The 22977-nt window shown below is 46.6% G+C and overlaps 1 protein-coding gene across 4 annotated transcripts in view; it reads right to left on the reverse strand.

The window, feature by feature from the left end:
- Positions 1 to 1127: 1127 nt before the first annotated feature.
- Positions 1128 to 22977, reverse strand: part of HHATL (hedgehog acyltransferase like) — a 34000-nt gene continuing 12150 nt past the window's right edge. For all 4 annotated transcript variants that reach the window (XM_048510388.1, XM_048510389.1, XM_048510387.1 and 1 more), the window contains exons 2-12: positions 18411 to 18561; positions 17426 to 17493; positions 16063 to 16176; positions 14284 to 14478; positions 12666 to 12875; positions 10192 to 10363; positions 7523 to 7667; positions 6337 to 6372; positions 4791 to 4992; positions 2653 to 2794; positions 1128 to 1471 (exon numbers count right to left, since the gene is read on the reverse strand). In XM_048510388.1, the coding sequence (XP_048366345.1) occupies positions 1350 to 1471; positions 2653 to 2794; positions 4791 to 4992; positions 6337 to 6372; positions 7523 to 7667; positions 10192 to 10363; positions 12666 to 12875; positions 14284 to 14478; positions 16063 to 16176; positions 17426 to 17493; positions 18411 to 18516 (1512 nt within the window). In that variant the 5' untranslated portion in view covers positions 18517 to 18561 and the 3' untranslated portion in view covers positions 1128 to 1349. The remainder of the gene's footprint in view (positions 1472 to 2652; positions 2795 to 4790; positions 4993 to 6336; positions 6373 to 7522; positions 7668 to 10191; positions 10364 to 12665; positions 12876 to 14283; positions 14479 to 16062; positions 16177 to 17425; positions 17494 to 18410; positions 18562 to 22977) is intronic.

Genomic DNA, 22977 nt, shown 5'->3' on the forward strand with positions numbered 1-22977 from the left:
CATCTTCCAAACACCAATCACACGTTGCGTGAAGAAGTGTTTCCTTTTATTAGTCCTAATTCTTCCCCCCAGCATTTTCAATGAATGCCCCCTGGTTCTAGTATGGTGAGAAAGAGAGAAAAATTTCTCTCTGTCAACATTTTCTACCCCATGCATCATTTTATAGACTTCAATCATATCCCCCCTCAGACATCTCCTCTCTAAACTAAAGAGTCCCAAACGCTGCAGCCTCTCCTCATAGGGAAGGTGCTCCAGTCCCTCAATCATCCTCGTTGCCCTTCTCTGCACTTTTTTCTATCTCTTCAATATCCTTTTTGAGATGTGGCAACCAGAACTGAAAACAAGTTGTTTAAAAAAAATTCTGGAACATCAATGAATAATTTCCTCCAAGGTGTTCTGCACTTAATTCTCCCCATTTGCTGCTGGAAACGTTTCCTTTTCCTTTTCCTATGGGTTTTTGAAAAGCTTTTTATCATGAGTCTTTTCACTGAAATGTTTCTGTGCCGGCTTCCTGCACCAGTCAATCATACTTAAAACTTTTTTTAAATGGCTGTTGTCCACACTCCTGTGTTGAGATTTTTGCACCACAACCCCAATGAAGTGATTAAACAGATTGGCAAACGGCAATGAAATGTTTGGAGGAGGAGATTGTGAACAAACATCGTAGTAAAGGAAGGGATCGAAAACGTCGTAGAAACATCATAAGCAACGTGCGGAAAGGGACTATGGTCAAATCTCCACTACCGTCTTAGCCAGGTTTCAGAACACAAACTAACCAGGTTTGAGGGACAACCTCCCCAGTCGAATCCCCACTACTGTCTTAGCCAGGTTTCAGAACACAAACTAACCAGGTTTGAGGTCGTTTGTGTTCTGAAACCTGGCTAAGACGGTAGTGGGGATTCGACCTCGTCATCTGCTTTGAAGAACCATTCAGGTTTTTATCGACCCTGACTGGCTTCCAATTTGACTTCTAGATTGACAAAGTCAGGACTTGGAGATGTCCTGGAATGACAACTAATCTCGACCCTAGAGAGATCAATTTCTGGGTTGTCTGTAGATCCCCTCGGAAGTTAGCAACCGACGGCCACATGCAGCGCGAAACAGAAACACAGACACGTGCGACAGAGTTTTGTGGTGAAAACTTTGGTATGGGTGGCGTATCTTATAGAAAATATTTCTCTTTATTTAAACAGGAAAAGGTATTATTAAACAGGTGAGTTTGTACAGGGCTGGAGAACGGTTTCGTGGCAGGGGACGGAATACTCAAGGGCTTTAGCTTTGCCCGGCCGGTTAGCCAGTTAGCCACGGAGCGTTGGCGGCCGTTTTGGAAGCAGGCTTCCCGCCCTCCGTCATTCTCTCTTTTCCTTCGCTTCCTTCTCCTCGAGGATGGCCAGCAGCCTCTCCCTCTCCTTGATCAGCTGCACGCCGCAGTAAGTGATGAACCAGATGGACAAGGTGCTGAGGGGGAAACCTGAGATGGAGAGGGAAGGCAATACAGTCAATCGGGCCTCAGCGCACGGCAAGAGATCGCAAAGCTGGCCACAACCAGATAACTCTGACTGAGGAACGAGCAGCTCTTGAAAGAGATTTGGTTAAACAATTATTCCCTTTTTGCAGAGAACCCAAAATGTACAGAACTATCAGGTAGGGCTTGGGAGACTGTGGGTCATTTATTGTCTCTCAGGGACAGGATGAGCTTCGGCCCAGGACAGTCTTACTCCCCACCTCACAAAGTTGCTGTGAGGATCAAATATAGAAGGGGAGAATGAAGTTACCTGGTTTCCCACTATGGTGGGCAGAGTCTTGCCTACAAACTTCAGCTGCATCGCTCAATAGAGCGATATCATAGTGTCTGCAATGCTCTAAGAATTTGCCCAATCTCTATGGCTTTTTACCATAGAGATTGGTAAAATTGCTAGAGAATTGCCAGTTCCATGATATTATTTCCCACAAGTCTCTGCCTCCCCCAATGCTCCCAGCTGGCAATCTAGAGGAGACCCAGTCATGCTATCCTGAGCATCTTGGAGGAATGAGGGGAAGAGTAGTAGTAGTATTAGTAGTAGTAGTAGTAGTAGTAGTAGTAGTAGTAGTAGTAGTAGTAGTAGTATTTATTTATTTATTTATTTATTTATTTATTTTATTGTTTACACTTTTATACCGCCCCATCCCCAAGGGGCTCTGTAGTAGTAGTAGTAGTAGTAGTAGTAGTAGTAGTAGTAGTAGTAGTAGTAGTAGTAGTTTGGATTTATATCCCACTTTTTTCTCATGTAAGGAGACTCAATGTGGCTTACAAGATCCTTTCCCTTCCTCTCCCCACAACAGACACCTTGTGAGGTAGGTGGGGCTGAGAGAGTTCAGAAAGATCTGTGACTACCCCAAGGTCACACAGCAGGTATGTAGGAGAGCAGAAACGCATCTGGTTCACCAGATAAGCCTCTGCCACTGAGGCTGAGGAGTGGGGAATCAAACCTGGTTCTCCAGATTAGAATCCACCTGCTCTTAACCACTACATCACACCGGCTCTCATAAAACGATAGCTACAAAGTAGGCTAAGAGTAAGATACGAGGTGGCAAGTGGAAATCAAGGACGCCGTGGGACAGGTAAAAATGAAGAAGGCTTTTGAATCCCTTATCTGCTGGAGGGAAGTTTACCTATTAGGAGAATTCTCCGAGCAACAACGATTGCAAAATCCAAGCTGTTGAGGGCAAGAATGTTGTAGAGAACGATAGCCCAAAAATTGGCTGCTCCAAAGAAGCCTCTTATCCGCCGGGACATGGCTTCCGGCATCTTGGCCTGCTCAGGAAAGAAACACAGATGGGTGCTCGAGAGAGGAGGAGGAGACCATTTGTTTTCTAATTGTTCTAATTTTCAAAACTTTTTGATAGCCCCAGCCTCATTCTGTTGGGCAACAAGTCACATGGAAACGGCTAGATTCGAGTCCAGTAATGCTTTACAGACCGACAAGGGGTTATGGCTTCTGAGACTCAGTGTTTTGTCCCCAAAGCTCCCACCCCCCAAATTCTTGTGGGTCTCTAAGGTTGATTCCACACAGGGCAAATATAACTGGTATAGGACACTATATAAACCACAGGTGTCAAATTCGCGGCCCTCCAGATGTTATGGACTACAGTTCCCATAATCCCCTGCCAGCATCATGCTGGCAGGGGATTATGGGAACTGTAGTCCATAACAGCATCATGCTGGCAGGGGATTATGGGAACTGTAGTCCATAACAGCATCATGCTGGCAGGGGATTATGGGAACTGTAGTCCATAACAGCATCATGCTGGCAGGGGATTATGGGAACTGTAGTCCATAACAGCATCATGCTGGCAGGGGATTATGGGAACTGTAGTCCATAACAGCATCATGCTGGCAGGGGGTTATGGGAACTGTAGTCCATAACAGCATCATGCTGGCAGGGGGTTATGGGAACTGTAGTCCATAACAGCATCATGCTGGCAGGGGATTATGGGAACTGTAGTCCATAACATCTGGAGGGCCGTGAATTTGACACCTATGATATAAACCATTGGAAGGGGGACTTCACACAGGTCCTGCCCCCAAAACGAGTCTTCCCCATTTTATTTCCCCGAATCTAGGACTTTTGAAAATCACTAAAGCAGTGATACTTTTGCAAAATCCCGGTTTGCAGCCATTCCTGCATGAATGGCCAGCCAGGAGGCATTTTATTTCCCTCCCTTCCCCTCGACATCTATGGTCAGGAAGAATCTGCCTGCCGTTGCCCTACTGTTCCAGGGAGACCCCTTATCTTGAATGCCCAGAGGATCCCGCAAGACCAAATGTGCGTAGCGGGGACCTCGCATAATGTAATGAACTAGCAAAGTCCAGGCCAAAGTAACATAAGAACATAAGAACTAGCCTGCTGGATCAGACCAGAGTCCATCTAGTCCAGCTCTCTGCTACTCGCAGTGGCCCACCAGGTGCCTTTGGGAGCTCACCTGCAGGAGGTGAAAGCAATGGCCTGCTGCTGCTGTTGCTGCTCCCGAGCACCTGGTCTGCTAAGGCATTTGCAATCTGAGATCAAGGAGGATCAAGATTGGGAGCCATAGATCGACTTCTCCTCCATAAATCCGTCCAAGCCCTTTTTAAAGCTATCCAGGTTAGTGGCCATCACCACCTCCTGTGGCAAGCATCTTCCAAACACCAATCACACGCTATGTGAAGAAGCCGCCTTTTATTAGTCCTAATTCTTCCCCCCAGCATTTCAATGGATGCCCCCTGGTTCTAGTATGGTGAGAAAGAGAGAAAAATTTCTCTCTGTCCACATTTTCTACCCCATGCATAATTTTATAGACTTCAATCATATTCCCCCTCAGATGTCTCCTCTCCAAACTAAAGAGTCCCAAACGCTGCAGCCTCTCCTCATAAGGAAGGTGCTCCAGTCCCTCAATCATCCTCGTTGCCCTTCTCTGCACTTTTTCTATCTCTTCGATATCCTTTTTGAGATGTGGCGACCAGAACTGAACCGTTCTCAGTTCGTTATTGTGGTGGCAATCATAGTCGGATACAGGCAATGCGAGGTCTGAGAGCCTCAGACCTCTGATAGTAGATTTTACACAGTGGCCTATCACATTCCCGCCAATACAGAATAAACAAAGCCAATATTCAAAGCAATACAGAACAAACAAAGCATAGTTTCCCACAGGCAAGTAGAGATAACCTACAAGCGAAAATCCCCATCCCAGGCAGGAAGCCAGAAGCAGCCGGCGGCCACCTCCCAACGACAGACCCCACACTCACCCCATCCTGACAGCTCCCATCTCACCTCTATCCTCGCGAACGTCTCCAGCTCGAAGAACTTCTGTACCCAGAGCTCGAAATTGAGACCGAAGCAGTTGCAGACGGACCAGATGTACACAATCTCGCAGGGCCCCAGCCACAGGGTGGTGACGGCGAAGGTGGAGATCGTAGCCAGCAGCTCCTTCAAGATGTTGCTGTGGTTCTCACCAATGTAATCGTAGACGTACCTAGGAGCCGAAAAAGGGAAAGAGAAACGGAGCTGCCGGGACCCTCAAAACGCTCAAAAACCAGAGCGGTCCTGTTCACCGTTCCTGATTTCCCTTGAATTGAGACTCTTTGAGCTCTCAAACCGCCGACTCGTTCTTAATTTCAAACAGTCTATTCTGTGCAGTTGGGGGCGTTTGTCAGTTGGCATCATTGGGGGGCAGATGCTCAGTGACCCTTCTTGGTGCAAGATTTATTGAATTGCTGAATTTATTGGATTGCTGAATCCAAAATTTATGGATTACTGATGGCAAATTTAGTTTTCCAGGCCTTCTGATTCAAGTCTGTAGTGGTCAGTTGAGATGCAGTCAAGAAAATTGGAGAGACCGGTCGCTGAATTGTGCCCCCCTCTGTTCTCCTGTGAGGGGTCCCTTTTTGAAAGAGGTCATTGTGCTGTAAACTTCGCAGCCCTCCAGATGTTATGGACTACAGTTCCCATCATCCACTGCCAGCCTGATACTGGCAGGGTATGATGGGAACTGTAGTCCATAACAACTGAAGGGCCGCGAGTTTGACACCTATGCTTTACATCTTTGGGACCCACCGTGCCCCCCTCTTCCCTCTTCCCTTGTTAGGAGGATAAGAACATAAGAACATAAGAACAAGCCAGCTGGATCAGACCAGAGTCCATCTAGTCCAGCTCTCTGCTACTTGCAGTGGCCCACCAGGTGCCTTTGGGAGCTCACATGCAGGATTTTTCAGTAAGGGTTTGTGGGATGCCAATTTTATGTAGCATTCGCTGTTTTAAATTAAATTAATAATTTTAGAGTTTATGGGGGGCTGGAGTTCTTAATGTTAGGTATTATTTCGTTGAGTTGCTAGTTTGAGCTCTGCCTCTCTTGAGTTATTAGATCTTTATGTTGATGCATGTGTAATAATCACCTTGCATATCTCTTTCGGGATGGGGCTTTTGTATACCCAAATTCTGGTTGAATGCTAAAAATAATAATAATAATAAAATGCTTCTGCATTAGAGCATAGTCCCGAATGAATGTGAGAACTATCATTCATTTTTACACACTGACTTATTCAAAACCATTATTTTGTGCATTATCGGACATGGTACTTTGTGTAATTAAACTGAATGCCAAAATGTACTTTTATTTTCAAACTTTCAAATGGTTGGGGGAAGCAGGGCTCAGTAGGCACTAGGGCTCAGGCAGAGCCATCTACAACAAAGAAGGTCCGCCTTGTTGCCTTCTGTGGTGGAGGAACATACAACCCTGCTAACATCTTTTCCACAGACCAACTTTAGACACCTCCCAGAGACCCCAAGAAAAGAGAAGCAACATTGAGAGCCGCCTTACTTGCAAAGCCAGTCATTAATTCCCCGGTCAAAGTGCCTGCAAAACAAAGATGAACATTAAAAAAATATATCATAAGTTTCTTTTCATTAGTCTGCCTTGGATCCTGGCTCCCTTGTAAGAAAGGACCGACGCACTTCCACTTTAAAAATAAAACAGGGGACCAGGATAAATGGAGAGTTCAGAGGTGGGATCCAGCAGGTTCTCACAGGTTCCCGAGAGTAGGTTACTAATTATTGGTGTGTGCCGAGAGGGGGTTACTAATTGGTGATTTCGCCACGGGATTTTTGCCTTAGTTACACCCCTCCTCTCAGCAGTAGCGCGCAGAACTTGAAGCAGTCTAGCAGGAGGTGCACCGGCGTGCGTGGCAGCCTGCGCTTGCGTTCATTCGTTTCCTTGCCACAGCCTCACCCAGCAATGCCCCGCCCCCAGAATGCCCGATCACGCCCCCGTCGTGCCCCGCCCAGTCCCATTGGCGCTACACCACTGTTTGAATCCCACCACCATGGGAACCTGTTACTAAAAATTTTGGATCCCACCACTGGGAGAGTTTTGTTCACATTTTTTATTTATTTTATTTATTATTTATACCGTATCTTTTTCCCCAGTGGGGACCCAAAGTAGCTTAGAGAATTCTCCTGACCTCTATTTTTATTCTCACAACAGCCCTGCGATGTAGGTTAGGCGGAGAGGGTATGGCTAGTCCAAGGTCTGACACAATGGGATGGGTGCAGCAGCAAAATGGCTGCCTCAGGAAGTGTAGCCAACACAAACGGCTGGCACATCTTACCCTCACTCGCACAGCGAGGGTCCTTGTGCTGTGGTGGCAGCCGCTGTGAAAACAATTTTTAAAAAAAACAAATCTGCGCAGCCAATCAAACTTCCAAAGGGCAAAAGCCCTCCTTGGCCCCGCCCACTTTCTCAGATCACTTGATGGGCATCAGGAAAGGTGGCGGCAGGTGTCATTGTGCCTCTGGGCACCTTAAGAACATAAGAGCTAGCCTGCTGGATCAGACCAGAGTCCATCTAGTCCAGCTCTCTGCTACTCGCAGTGGCCCACCAGGTGCCTTTGGGAGCTCACAGGCAGGATGTGAAAGCATCCTTGTTGGAGAGTCAGTTGTATCTCCGGAGTAGGAGCTCCGTCCGCCCACACTGTTTGCAGCCTACCGGCGTTTGGGTGGGCACTCACGTTTCCGCAAAGACGTAGAGCATGGTGATGCATTTTGGAGGCTGAGGTGGGTCCAGGTGATCCAGCCGAGCGATGGTGTTGATGACCCCAAACATCACTGCGGCTTTGACCCAGTCGTACACCAGGTTGGAATAAGCCAGGCCAGCTGTCGGATGAAGAAGAAGAGATTTGGTTTTCACACCCTTCTTTTCTCTACTTTTAAGGAGACTCAAAGTGTGTTGTCAACGGCTTTCACAGCCAGAATCATTAGGGAGTTGTGGGTTTTCCGGGTTGTGTGGGCGTGTTCCAGTAGCATTTTCTCCTGACATTTCGCCTGCATCTGTGGCTGGCATCTTCAGAGGATCTGTTGGTAGTAAAGCAAGTAGAGTTTATATTACAAGTGGAGTATATGTAATCCCCATGCTCAGAATGGGTTGACCCAGAAAGGGGTGGAGACTCAAAGCAGCAGAAGGCTGCAGAGCTCATGTAGTTTGGAGGAGACGAGGCTACCAGACTCGGACCTTGATTTGTATAAGCCCTTAACACCTTGTTAAGAGTTTCTTTTTATGGTTGTAATGGGTGAGAGTTCTCCTGGAAACCTTCATCATGTTGAATCCTGTCCTTCAAGCTCTTGGAGTCTTCAGGAGCCAACCCACTTGCAAAGAAGAATTGGACTTGGCAGTATCAGTAGACTGTAAATATAAGGACTTGAAAATGCAACCTGAACAGGACCTTGAAGCGTGATGTTAAATGTTGATGTTATATGTTAAGAAAGTAAACCATCTTGTTTTTAAAATTGGTTGTTGCAAACTCCCTCCAAGTTCTGCCCCACAGAACCCACAAGCTGAGGTTACACACACGCACGCCATTCGAGACGCTAGATTCCGCACGCTATCGCCATCATCGCACGCACGCATTACCAATAATAATAACACACACACACACACACTTCTGTGGAACCCTGTACATTCCACAGGTATATATTCTCCACTTGCTTTACTACCGTCAGATCCTCTGAAGATGCCAGCCACAGATGCAGGCCAAATGTCAGGAGAGAATGCCGCTAGAACACGGCCATACAATCCGGAAAACCCACAACACCCTAGTCTCAAAGTGGCTTACAAACTTCTTTCCCTTCATGTCCCCCCACAGACACCTTGTGAAGCAAGTGAGTCTGAGAGAGTTCAGAGAGAACCGTGACTAGCCCAAGGTCACCCAGCAGGCTGCAGGTGGAGGAGTGGAGAAATGAATCCAGTTCACCAGACCGGAGTCCCCCACTCATGCGGAGAAGTAGGGAATTGAACCTGATTAGAGTCCACCATTCTTAACCACTACAGGGAGGAAAGCAAAACATTGTTTTACAAGATGTGTCAATCGAGGTTAGATTCCTAAGAGATGGGGCAAGAGATGGCTCAACCTCTGTGTATACTAACAATTGTGTAAGGCACCAAACTTTGAGGACTCTATAAGCACAGTCTTCAAATATCCAGGAATTTCACATTCCAGGGTGAGGAATTGAGAATAAAACTGCAAGGATTGTCATGCCCTTATATAAAGCCGTGGTGCGACCGCACTTGGAGTCCTGTGTTCAGTTCTGGTCGCCACATCTCAAAAAGGATATTGAAGAGATAGAAAAAGTGCAGAGAAGGGCAACGAGGATGATTGAGGGACTGGAGCACCTTCCCTATGAGGAGAGGCTGCAGCGTTTGGGACTCTTTAGTTTGGAGAGGAGACGTCTGAGCGGGGATATGATTGAAGTTATAAAATTATGCATGGGGTAGAAAATGTCGACAGAGAGAAATTTTTCTCTCTTTCTCACAATACTAGAACCAGGGGGCATTCATTGAAAATGCTGGGGGGAAGAATTAGGACTAATAAAAGGAAACACGCAACGTGTGATTGGTGTTTGGAAGATGCTGCCACAGGAGGTGGTGATGGCCACTAACCTGAATGGCTTTAAAAGGGACTTGGACAGATTTATGGAGGAGAAGTCAATTTATGGCTACCAATCTTGATCCTTCTTGATCTGAGGTTGCAAATGCTTTAGCAGACCAGGTGCTTGGGAGCAGCAGCAGCAGAAGGCCATTGCTTTCACCTCCTGCATGTGAGCTCCCAAAGGCACCTGGTGGGCCACTGCAAGTAGCAGAGTGCTGGACTAGATGGACTCCGGTCTGATCCAGCAGGCTCTTTCTTATGTTCTTATGAGCAATTCAGGGAGCCTCTCATCCAAACACTAGCATTTGTTCAGTTATATAGGTTTGCATGCTGTCTTCCAAATGACCTGAACCATACACAAGTATCTCTTATGAAGCAGCAGCAGCAGAATTTGGATTGATATTCCCCCTTTCTTTCCTGTAAGGAGACTCAAAGGGGCTGACAATCTCCTGTCCCTTCCCCCCTCCCCACAACAATCACCCTGTGAGGTGGGTGGGGCTGAGAGAGCTCCAAAGAACTGTGATTAGACCAAGGTCACCCAGCTGGCGTGTGTTGGAGTACGCAAGCTAAACAACTTCACCAGATAAGTCTCCACAGCTCAAGTGTCAGGGCGGAGAATCAAACCTACTTCCCCAGATTAAAGTGCCTGTGCTCTTAACCACTGCAACACGCTGGCTCATGAAAGCAATCTCGGAATAAAATCGCGGGGAGGGAAAACAAGTGATGTGCGCTCGCATCCAGAGAGCGCTGCTTACCCAAGGCCCAGTCGGAGAGGCGGTTCACAAACTTCATGTCCGAAGGAATGGTCAGGATATAGAAGAAGTGGAAAAAGACATCCACGGCGGCAATGGCCGCCAGGTGGACTATCGCGTGGAGACGGATGTACCACATCTCGTTCTGTTTACGCTGCAGGTCGCTGACATTTACCTGTGGCCAAGAAAAGGGAGTGAAAGAGACATTCAGAGGAGGACACGATGGCGCATGTCTGGCTGTGGTCATCAAAAGGTAAGAGTGAAAGGTCTCCTGGTAAGCCAGAAGTACTCAACCGTTTTGAACCTGTGCCACACAACTACAAAACGGTGGTCGTGGGCGGTGGAGCTGTTCACAAAGCAAGCCAAAGGGCAGGGGACGAGAGGTGCCATTTTTTAAAGGTACGCTGGGAAAGAGGGGGGAAGAGAAAGAATAAAACGGACACAGCCTCGCCGATACATTATTTTAATTCACACAGTCAATCAAATTTCCCTTGGCCGATCAGAAGCCCTTCTTCATGCAGAAATTCAGAAAACCTAAACAATCAAATTTGTAATAGCTGCTAAGGCATTGTTATTAGCCACATTGCTAAAAACATTCCAAAAATTTTAGAAGCAGAGTGGTATCTGCCACAAAATAAGATGGCAGAAGAATCTCCAAGCCAAGAGAACTGGGAAAATAAACTAGTTGAATATGCCACAGTGGAAGAACAAAAACATTTTGTAACTAGGTGATCAATTAAAGAATTCCAAGATAAATGGAAAGCATATTAAGAACATAAGAACATAAGAACCAGCCTGCTGGATCAGACCAGAGTCCATCTAGTCCAGCACTCTGCTACTCGCAGTGGCCTGCCAGGTGCCTTTGGGAGCTCACCTGCAGGAGGTGAAAGCAATGGCCTTCTGTTGCTGCTGCTCCTGAGCACCTGGTCTGCTAAGGCCTTTGCGGTCTTTATTCTTTATATTATTCTTTATATTATTCTTTATATTCTTTATATTATTCCAAAAGATGAAAGAATGATGGTGAAAAATAAAGGATAGTGTTGAAATATATTGTGTGTGTGTGTGTGTGTGTGTGTGTGTTCCCACAATGGGAACATGTAAAAAAAATGCAGTGAAAATGCGACGTCAGATATATTTTCCGCCCGGCCTGCTAGCAACCCAAAGGCTTTACGCGTCAAAACAACACCTTGAATTGCAGTTAGAAGGGGGTGACTGACGCTTGCCTCCTGGTCAGAGTCGGGTCAGGCCTGCTCCCCTTGACCAAAGGTCCGTCAGGACACTGTTTGGAAACAGAGATGCCATCAAGCCTCTTTTGGCTCTCCCCTCCCCACCACGTGTGCCCCGGATTTTTCCACTTCTCAGAATCTGGGTTATTTTCCAAGCAACGGCCACCATCCACAGCCTGGTTTATTGAGGAGCGGCGTTGCAAGAGGATTTCTCTGGAGTAAAGGGGGCATGGCGCCCAGCCGTGAAGTCAATAGCCAGCACAAACAGAAGAGAACAGTTGAGCCTAGCTGGATTAAAATTTGGACCAGAAGGCTTCTATACTTGGCAACGTTTTCAGTTTTTTTATCCCCTGGGAAACAGGGCCTCACCCACAGGGTGTTGTTGCCGACCTGTTAGATGCAAAACAAATGCTATAATGACAAAGCTTAGTTATTGAATTAAGGGGGCCGGGGGGGGGGGTGTTTAACAAATTTGAACTCTGAAAGGAATACTAGTTTAAAATGCCAACTTTAACAAAAAAAATATAGTCGGGGAGCCTTTTATTTATTTTATTTTATTTTATTTATTTTATTTTATTTATTTGTGGGATTTTTATACCGCCCAACCCCCGGAGGGCTCTGGGCAGTGCACAACACAGGTTCAATACAATATATACAAACAAAACCCCATTTGATTAAAATTTAAATTTAAGAATTTTAAAACACAGCGGTGAATTCAGTAAAAATGGCGTCAGCAATAACCCCAATTAAACCCTCCCAAGAGGGGGAAACAGAACAGGAAGTGGGTCCCCTAGATGATAGGGGGACTCCGAAACCGGAGGAATAGAATAGAAGGGGCACCCTTTGACTGCAGTGCACTTTTAACTGCAGCGCTCACCAGGCCGAAATGTAATAGGCTGGCAAGGAGTGAGTGGTTTGGGGGTGGGGACAAAAAAGGCCTACATACATTGCATGCATCACTATGTCACTTCCTGTGAAAATCCGGAATTGACATAGGGTAGTTCTAGGAATTGCAGGGAACAAACTTAATGGTAAAACCATAGAAGGTCTGCCAATTCCTAGAGCTACCCTCTGTCACTTCTACAGAAATGATGTAAAGGTGTAAGTGTAAGCCTTTATTCCTCCCTGTCACGATGACTCAAAGTGGTGGCAGCATTAGAAGCTCGAGTCAGGGGGAGAATGCATCTATGAACACCACAAATAATACATTTCTATCACTTTCAATTCTTGCCGATGGAGACATGCACCCACCTGGTCATGGAATCGGTCAAAGGTCATGACAGGTCCGAAGAAAAAGAAGGGGAGGTAGAAGTTGTATTTCAGCAGGGCAAAGATGGAGAAGTTCCCTTCCTTCCTGTCACAGTTCTCCAGTGCGAAGCTCATGCAGCGCATGATGCTGAAGCCTGTTCCTCCGTAAAAGAGGACATCTTGAAGATCAAAAGTTCCTGTTACAAACCCATTCTAGACAAAAGAGAATAGTTACCACATATACTGAGGAAAAGAGTTTGTTTCAAAGCCTCGTCTGTGGCTAAGGACCCCTCCTCACCTGTTCTGGAATGGGTGTCCATCAGATATCCCGAATTTAAACTTTAGGGTTGAAACATGGGTTCCCCCCACCCCATGCACCAGGAGGCTTGCAAATGCTTGGTTTTTCCTGTGCATTCCCATTCTTCCGGATCCGTGCCTGAGATGTGCTGGACAGAGTGGCAACTTTATTTTTTTACTTTATTTTTTGACTGATGCCCTGCCCCTACTTAGGTCAAAGGGCTCGGGGCGGCTCACAACATTCAGTAAGCTCATCTATAAATAGAGATAAAACATACTTACTAAACATTAAATTGCAATCCATAAAACGCCATCCTACCTCACCTATCAGACCAAAACATGATCATTTTGACACCCAACAATTTTCTCTTTTTGCCCCTTGGGCAACTGGCAGAAAGGATGTATGTTCAGGCATACTCAACCTGATGAATTTCTACCTGCTGCTTGGCTGTCCTAGGGCATTTCTTATCTGCTATGGAATCTGGCTGGGGTGATCTTGGGCCAGTCACGTACCCTGAACCTACCTCACAGGGTATAAATGACGTAAATACCTCAGGGACGGTCTCTCCCCTTGTGTCCCTACTCGGCCTCTGCGTTCTGCAGAGGCAAATTTGCTGATGGTTCCAGCCAGTCAACGATGCAACTGTCCTCTATCCGGGCCAGGGCCTTTACTGCCCTGGCCCCTGCCTGGTGGAACGCCCTCCCTGCAGCCAACAGGGCCCTGCAGGACCTTGGAGAGCTCCACAGGGCCTGCAAAACGGAGCTGTTTCACCGGGCTTTTGTGGGGGTGGTCGCTGATTGCCTCCCCACTACCCCCCACATACCATCATACTGGCTGCTTTGTACTGTGCCGGTCCCCTCCCAGGGGGATAGGAGGCTTCTTTGGGCTGCCACCTGACGTTAGGTTCTTCTGGTTTGTTGATGTTGTATTTAATTCAGTTTTAATTATTCGATTGTGAGTCATTTTTATTGGCTTTATCTCCTGTACATCGCCCAGAGCCCTTCAGGGGTGGGGCAGTATAATAAGATAGATAGATAGATAGATAGATAGATAGATAGATAGATAGATAGATAGATAGATAGATAGATAGATAGATAGATAGATAGATAGATGGATAGATGGATAGATGGATAGATGGATAGATGGATAGATGGATAGATGGATAGATGGATAGATGGATAGATGGATAGATGGATAGATGGATAGATGGATAGATGGATGGATGGATGGATGGATGGATGGATGGATGGATGGATGGATGGATGAAAAAGTCGGTGCCTGTACAAAGTCCCTGCTCGGGATGTTTGGGGGCTGCCCACATACCTGCCAAGAGCTGAATGGCTCCACCTTAAAGGAGGCCAGGCTACAAAGTCCTGCGACAAAGCACAGCCATTTCTGCTTAGCCAGCGCGACACTGTACAGCACCAAGCAGTGCGACAGGATGATCATCAGGTATGTTCCTCCCATTGTGCCAAACACAGCCAGCAAGCCATACACCAGGTAAACCACGGACCGGTGCTGTGAGGACAGAAAGAACATTTCATCAGCCTGTATGCCTCTCCCAATAAACCCATGAAGCACTCCATTCTTTTAAAAGAGCCAGTGTGGTGTAGTGGTTAAGAGCAGTGGACTCTAATCTGGAGAACCAGGTTTGATTTCCCGCTCCTCCACATAAGCAGCGAACTCTTCTCTGGTGAACTGGGCTTGTTTCCCCACTCCTACACATGAAGCCTGCTGGGTGACCTTGGGCCAATCACAGTTCTCTCTGAACTGTCCCACCTGCCTCACGCGGTGTCTGTTGTGGGGAGAGGAAGGGAAAGGAGTTTGTAAGCCATCTTGAGTCCCCTTACAGGAGATAAAGGCAGGGAATACATCTAAACTATAAATCTAATCTAAATAGGGGCAAAAAATCCAAACTTCATATATATGGTGTTAGGGCTGGTGCTAATAAATCACAGACTGTAGTGGATTTGGGCGTCTTAGTTGATAGTTCCATGGGAATGTCAACTCAATGCCTGGCAGCTGTGAAAAAGGCAAACGCTATGCTGGGGATAATTAGGAAAGGAATTGATAATAAAACTGCAAAGATTGTCATGCCCTTATATAAAGCAGTGGTGCGACCGCACTTGGAGTCCTGTGTTCAGTTCTGGTCGCCACGTCTCAAAAAGGATATTGAAGAGATAGAAAAAGTGCAGAGAAGGGCAATGAGTATGATTGAGGGACTGGAGCACCTTCCCTATGAGGAGAGGTTGCAGCGTTTGGGACTCTTTAGTTTGGAGAGGAGACGTCTGAGGGGGGATATGATTGAAGTCTATACAATTATGCATGGGGTAGAAAATGTTGACAGAAAGAAATTTTTCTCTCTTTCTCACAATACTAGAACTAAGGGGCATACATTGAAAATGCTGGGGGGAAGAATTAGGACTAATAAAAGGAAACACTTCTTCACACAATGTGTGATTGGCGTTTGGAATATGCTGCCACAGGAGGTGGTGATGGCCATTAACCTGGATAGCTTTAAAAAGGGCTTGGACAGATTGATAGAGGAGAAGTCGATTTATGGCTACCAATCTTGATCCTCCTTGATCTGATGTTGCAAATGCCTTAGCAGACCAGGTGCTCAGGAGCAGCAGCAGCAGAAGGCCATTGCTTTCACCTCTTGCATGGGAGCTCCCAAAGGCACCTGGTGGGCCACTGCGAGTGGCAGAGTGCTGGACTAGATGGACTCTGGTCTGATCCAGCTGGCTCTTTCTTATGTTCTTAACTATTGTTCTTTTTCTTAAGAGAAAACTAATAAGGAAGAAAAGCTTAATTTCCAGTTCTCGGTTGGGAACTGAATCTCTGGCGCACATGAGTTTGATTGAGATTGGGATCATGGTTTACAAGGAGTGTCCTCTTTTTCCCACGTCCCTCATTTTTAAAAATAACCCTGCTGTTTCAATATTGTAAATATAATTCATTCATTGTAGATATTACTCAACGTTTTGAGATAGAACTGTTTGTGTACATTTTTCAAATCAGTCAGCAGGTGGCGGTGTTCACCTGATCAGTACTTTTGGCTGAAGGACCATCTGCCCCTGGAGTGGTGAAAAGGCGTCTTACCTGAGAAGCTGTCATGGAGCAGATCTTGCCAAACAGGACGTGACCAGACAGGGCAAAGATTATGAAGTTCCTGAACGAGGTGAACCACATGGCCCATTCGAAATCAGCTGTGTCCTGCAAGAAAAGAACCATATCTCATGGAAGAGTGGATCTATTGCACAATACGAGCAAGAATATAAAAAATCCTCAGCCAGCGATAATAAATAAACACTGCGGTGTTGTGGGTCTTCTGGGTTGTATGCAGAGGTGGGATCCAGCAGGTTCTCACCAGTTCCCGAGAGTAGGTTACTAATTATTTGCGTGTGCCGAGAGGGGGTTACTAATGGGTGATTTTGCCACGTGATTTTTGCCTTAGTTACGCCTCTCCTCTCAGCAGTAGCACGCAGAACTTGAAGCAGTCTAGCAGGAGGTGCACCGGCGTGCGTGGCAGCCTGCGCCTGCATGCATTCGTTTCCCACCTGCATGACTGTACAAGCGCAGCCGCCAGCGCCTCCCTGCCACAGCCCTCGCTTGCAGGAATGCCCCGCCCCCAGAATGCCCAGCTACGCCCCCATCGTGCCCCGCCCAGCCCCATTGGCGCTACGCCACAGTTTGAATCCCACCACCATGGGAACCTGTTACTAAAATTTTTGGATCCCACCACTGGTTGTATGGCCGTGTTCCAGTAGCATTTTCTTCTGACGTTTCGCCTGCATCTGTGGCTGGGATCTTCAGAGGATCCTCTGAAGATGCCAGCCCCAGATGCAGACGAAACATCATGAGAAAAGGCTACTGGAACACGGCCATACAACCCGGAAAACCCACAACACCCTAGTGATTCCAGTCCTGAAAACATTCGACAATTCAATAAACACTGAGTTTGGGAAGTTCTTTTACCATTTGGGGCCAAGTCCATATTATGGACATTTTGCGCTCACACATTTCTTGTGCAAGCTTTTGAGGAGCAAATTTCAACTGGCGTGTAGATGAAGAAGGTCAGATTTCATCTCTGCAGCTACTGTCCTGCTGGCCAGCTGCTCCAGCCACAAGGACGAGAAGAGAAGAGACCCAGTTCTCGGGTGAAAGAAACTGTCAAAAATGGGATTTGCCCTGCCGAACACATTTGCTACAAAATTCGTGGCATCTCTAATTTATAGTACATCTGTTTGCGTTTGGTAGAGTGTTTACACCATTTGGCACGATCTAAGCATCACAGTTGCCAAAATCCCCTCCCCCTTGGCTTGCTTCCCTCTGTGAAGTTTGGCGGATAACAGAAAAAGTTCGCAAAAGAGGACATGTCGCAAATATTCATTTACAAATCTAGTTTTAGCCGTGCCCTTACGACCATCGGCCAAAATAGTGGCGGGTCTTTCTCTTAACTCACCATCTTCCTGCCAAAGTAATGCCATCCCGGTCTTATGTTCTCTCGGAAGGTCTTGCGGTTCATGTTCTCTGAAATAGAAGGAGAATTGTGTTCGGGAAACACATAAGAAATCGTCTTGAGGTGAGTGGATTGACAGGTGACAGGTGGTTCACCAGATAAGAGTCCACTGCTCATGTGGAGGAGAGGGGAATTATACCCAGTTCTCCAGATTAGAGTCCACCTGCTCTTAACCACTACACCAATATAAGGGCGATTCCGCACACGAGTAAAATAGGTTCGACCCAGTTCCCTGAGAAGGGTACTGACCTAGGTCGAAGCCATTGTTGTTCCCCACTGCAACCAGCTTGATCCCAGCTCGGAGGGCGGGATCATCCTGTGCCTCTTTGCAACGGGCCCGCTCTGATTGGCTACTGTCTCTAATGGCCATGTTCCGTCTATCCCTTCACACACGCTATTAAAAAAACCGCCACAGGGAATGGAGGGACGAAGGTGGCGTATGCTGATTTTGGCCAGCTGTACGCATGCCTGAAACACTCAGCTGTGATTGGCTAAATGGGGGACTCCTGGCACCAGAGATTCCGCACTTTACTGGAATCGAGCTGAGTTCGAGCGTGGTTCCTTGAAAAAGTTGTAGTTCCCAACTGGAGTCGGAATTTGATCATTACACGGGGCGAAGCTGGTACAAAACCACGTCGATTCCAGTGGTTGTGCGGAGCACTTAGGTCGAACGCAGCTCGAACTTAGGTCGATAACCCAAGTGCGGTATCGACCTAAGAGAATATCTTGAAAGTACAAGCTGTACTGCACTATTTTCTATAACAGTCATCCCAAACTGTTGTTTATTTAAAACACTGTAAAATCCACTTTCTCTACCATTTCTCTACCACTTTCGGTAAGACTGTGCTTTTCGGGGAGGAAGGGGTGATCCCCGTCCGTATCTTGGTCCTGACCCATTCAAAGCAACACTCGCTTCTTATTCGGTTACCTCGAGAGGTTTCAAAGATGTCATGTCCGCTATAAAAGATGGCGCCCAACACCACGAGCGCGTACAGGCCCAGTTCATAAGTGGGCAGAGCAGTTTTAATGCCCATTTTGCAGGGTTACTACCACAGGGGCGGTCTCCGAGGGATCAAGATCTGCGAAGGGAGAAAGGAGAAACAAATGAATCAGAGGCACTACTGTAAGATAGGATAAGAGGAATCATTCAAATGATGTTGTACTCTGAGCCCATGTCATGCACACTATCTTTGCGCAGGTAATAAATGCACAATACAGACAATTATATGTTCACCGCTGCATTCCTTTGAGAGATAAAGCTATCCCTGTTAGATTTCTGGCCATCATAAGCATGACTAGAAATCAAAGGATTCTGCGAACTGCTGCTTTGAAAGTATAATAAAAAGTTCTTTAGGTACTCCCTCCAAAATGTTTACAGTCTACACGGTTTTCAACCTTCCTCGGGAGCAGCAGTGGCGTAGGAGGTTAAGAGCTCGTGTATCTAATCTGGAGGAACCGGGTTTGATTCCCAGCTCTGCCACCTGAGCTGTGGAGGCTTATCTGGGGAATTCAGATTAGCCTGTACACTCCCACACATGCCAGCTGGGTGACCTTGGGCTAGTCACAGCTTCTCAGAGCTCTCTCACCCCCACCTACCTCACAGGGTGTTTGTTGTGAGGGGGGAAGGGCAAGGAGATTGTCAGCCCCTTTGAGTCTCCTGCAGGAGAGAAAGGGGGGATATAAATCCAAAACTCTTCTTCTGCTGCTGCTGCTGCTTCTTCTTCTTCTTCTACCCCGCAGAAATTCGGCAAATGAGGTTTTTCCTTGGCTGAAAGGCAACTTGGATTCCTCCTGTTTGATTCCTGCATGTCAGGCTGCTGTCAACAGCACAGGAGCACAGCCAGAAAAAGGAGTTGGCCACCTATGGGTATGCTGCCAGCTAGAGCAAGATGGAGCTTTTTATCTGCAATATAGTGTGGGCTGCTAGCTATACACTCCCAGTGTGGTTCATTGCTGGTTTCTGCTGATATCCCCCAACCCACAACTGTACTCTTCCTGCAAAAAGATCCTTTCTTATCGGCTCTGGGTTCTTAATTTACAACCACCTCGCCTGAGTCTGGCTGTTATCTTCCCTTTGGGCACATTTGCCCCAGAGGCTGGGTTGACAACAACCTGGGGGCGGAGGCGGGGAGTGCCTTGCTCCTTTAATAGGGGCTTAATGGGACATTATTTACCAGGTGATGTTTCTTTACTTCACCTGGCCATTCCCACACCTGAAGCCTGTGTTAATGGGGAAGGGCAGATTTTTTTCTTCAGGTTCCTGTCTACCCCAAACTGAGCAGGTATGGATTACAACCTCCCCAGGAAGGCCTGACAAATTCCCAAGTCAAGACTTATGCAGGAGGTGATATATTTCACACACTGAAGTGTCCCAACATAGGAGGCTAACAAGCATGATGAGGGAGCAAGCTTGTTTTCTGCTGCTCCAGAGGCTAGCAAACGGAGCGACGGATTCAAGGTGCAGGAAGAGATTCCACCTAAACATCATCAGAAGAAGGAGGAGGAGGAGGAGGAGTTTGGATTTATATCCCCCCTTTCTCTCCTGTAAGGAGACTCAAAGGGGCTTACAATCTCCTTGTCCTTCCTCCCTCACAACAAACACCCTCTGAGGTGGGTGGGGCTGAGAGAGCTCTGAAGAACTGTGACTAGCCCAAGGTCACCCAGCTGGTGAGTGTGGGAGTGTACAGGCTAATTTGAACTCCCCAAATAAGCGTCCACAGCTCAAGGGGCAGAGCAGGGAATCCAACCGGGTTCCTCCAGGTTAGAATGCACCTGCTCTTAACCACTACGCCACTGCTGCATTAGGAAGAACTCCCTGACGATCAAGGCGGTTTGATTTATAATATTCAGATTTTATTTATTTGTTTGTTTGTTTGTTTATTTATTTATTGTTTGTTTGTTTTATATACTGCTCTACCCCCGTAGGGCTCTGAGCGGTATACAACATAACTTCCTCTGCACGGTGTACAACAACCCATACAAACAACCCCAATTAAATTAAAACACAGCGATAAGATTAACAAAGATGACGTCACGCAATAACCCCAATATATATCTGCCATCATTTTTTCTTTCCCTTTAACATTAATTACATCGAAAATCAAAGTCTCAGAGTTGTGGCTCCACCTCCCTAATTTGCCACTGTTATTTTTACCTGCAACTATTGTAAAGTCAGTTCAGAGAGTAAACCTACAGCCCCACAAGTATGGGTTAGGGTTACCCAAAGTCCAGACAATAGCTAGGCACTCCCTCTTGATGGCAGAAGTTTCTTCTTCCCTCTCCTGGTCATGACCATTAATTTAACACTGGTGACAATAGGGTTTCAACATGTTTACATGATACTTCAATACAACAACCTTTATTAGGCATATTAAAATAGGCTCCAGAGCATTACAGACATTTCTGAAGTACAAGTCAAAAGCACATTCAAAACACAGACAGACAAACTGTATCTAGCATTGGACGTTACTTAGAAAATTCTGTCGCTTGTAAAAGAAATGTTGCTACTTTTCCCAAGAGAATGGCCTCTGTGTTATTTAACAAAAGCTCCACAACAGAGTGGTCAGAGTCTCTTTCAGATTTGTCTAAGACCCGCCCAGGAGAGAAATTCCTAATACCCACATATCTTGGACAGTCAAGTATGATGTGAGCAAGAGTCTCCACTTGGTTTTTACAGTGTGGACAGACCCGATCCTGGAGAGGGATAGATAAGTAGCGACCCTTTGTAATGGTCGATGGAAAAGTATTGCATCTGGCCCTTGTAATAATCCATCTCTGTTGGGGTTCAGTTAATAGTTCAAGATATTTGGCTATGTGCCCCTGTTCTGGTACTATTCTGACAGAAAGGGGTGAGCATGATTTATTTGCTTGGCCCAACGAGATATGGTATTCCTGTTCTAGAAGTCTGCTACTTGATAGTCCTCCGGTAGTGTCAATATTTGCAAGATAGTTCACCGGTAACACCTGGCTGATGATGGTGTAGAGTCCTGGTCCTTCCAGTTTCTTCTTCCTCTGGGGTTTAAGGACTAGACCTGATCTCCGGCCTCGAAATGTCTTCTGCGAGCCTTGGTATTGTACCAAGCAGTGGTGGGATCCAAACATTTTAGTAACAGGTTCCCTCACCAGCCCCCCCTCAGCAAAGGGGGCAGAGGCGTACCTCAGCAAACCTGAGCCCTGGGCAAAACCTGAGTTGAATGCCCCCCCATGGGCAGCCACCCCACCACGACCCCCCCCCCAAATTTGTTTGCACCAGGTCATTTCTAAATCATCCTCATCACATTATAGAAAATGCCCCAACTCCCAAATCTGAACACAGCAATGGCGAAACACACAGGTTCTTTGATAGAGACTGGTGAGATAAAAGGTACGAAAGGCTGAGAATCCATGAATTGCAGTACCTGGAAGGGATTAACCCAGTTCAGGGAGTTACATTATTAGTCACAATTGCTATATGGGACCTTCACGTTCAAAGGCAGGGTGCCTCTCGGGGAGGCGAGGGCATGGAGGTGGAAAAGCGGACCCAATTAGGAACCCCCTCTTGGCACACACAAATAATTAGTAACCCACTCTCAGGAACTGCTGAGAACCTGCTGGATCCCACCTCTGGCACCAAGCCTTTTGACATAGTTGTCCATTTTCTGCAGCGGTTTTGTGCAGTTCTGGGAGGTTTTCCTGTAGCTCTTGCAAGTCAGTGAGAACATCTCAGCAAGCTATGGGCTCTCTCCCTGCTCACACCTCTTTTACAAGCTCCTCTCTCATGCCACCCATATCAAAGTTCAAAAGAACCACATCTGATGCTATCTTGGAGCACCTCCCTGTAGGCAAATAGGAAGTGCTATAACTATTGCTCCCTATGGTTGGGTTGATTGAAGGCATACATCTTTTAAAGTGTGGGTCAGAGTTCCATTCAAGCGCTCATTTAATCCATTTGCTTGCAGGTGTCATCGGTAGAAGTTTAACCCCGGAAGCCATAAACAATTATTGGACCGAAATTGGAGCTGAAATGCGTTGACATTTCTTTGGGAAATCCTAGCCTAGAAAATACAGTCAACACGGCATCGTCCACCATCTTTGTCTCACAGCGGGGTAGCAAAATCCATTATAGTTCACATATATTTGTTTCCACGTCTGGCCATTCTTGACACAGGATCTACAACGCTCACTTCTACCCTAACAAAAGGTGCTTCTACCATTGGTTGAGACTGCAGAGGTCCTTTGGTGCAATCTTTAGTGTCTTCACCATTTGACAGGAAATTTGCAAAAAAAAAAATTATATCCTTTCCCATATTTGGTCAATAGAAATGGTCCTGTATTCTGTGCTGCATCTTGCTAATTCCTAAATGTCGCTCCATGGCATTTTCATGTGCCACTTGCAGCAACTTCGGCCAATATTTTTTTCGGAATGACTGTTTCTGCACGTCCCAAACTGCTACATGCTGTGATGGCCACTAACTTGGATAACTTTAAAAGGGGCTTGGACAGATTTATGGAGGAGA

This window comes from Sphaerodactylus townsendi, linkage group LG11 (assembly GCF_021028975.2).
Source record: "Sphaerodactylus townsendi isolate TG3544 linkage group LG11, MPM_Stown_v2.3, whole genome shotgun sequence".
NCBI lineage: Eukaryota > Metazoa > Chordata > Lepidosauria > Squamata > Sphaerodactylidae > Sphaerodactylus > Sphaerodactylus townsendi.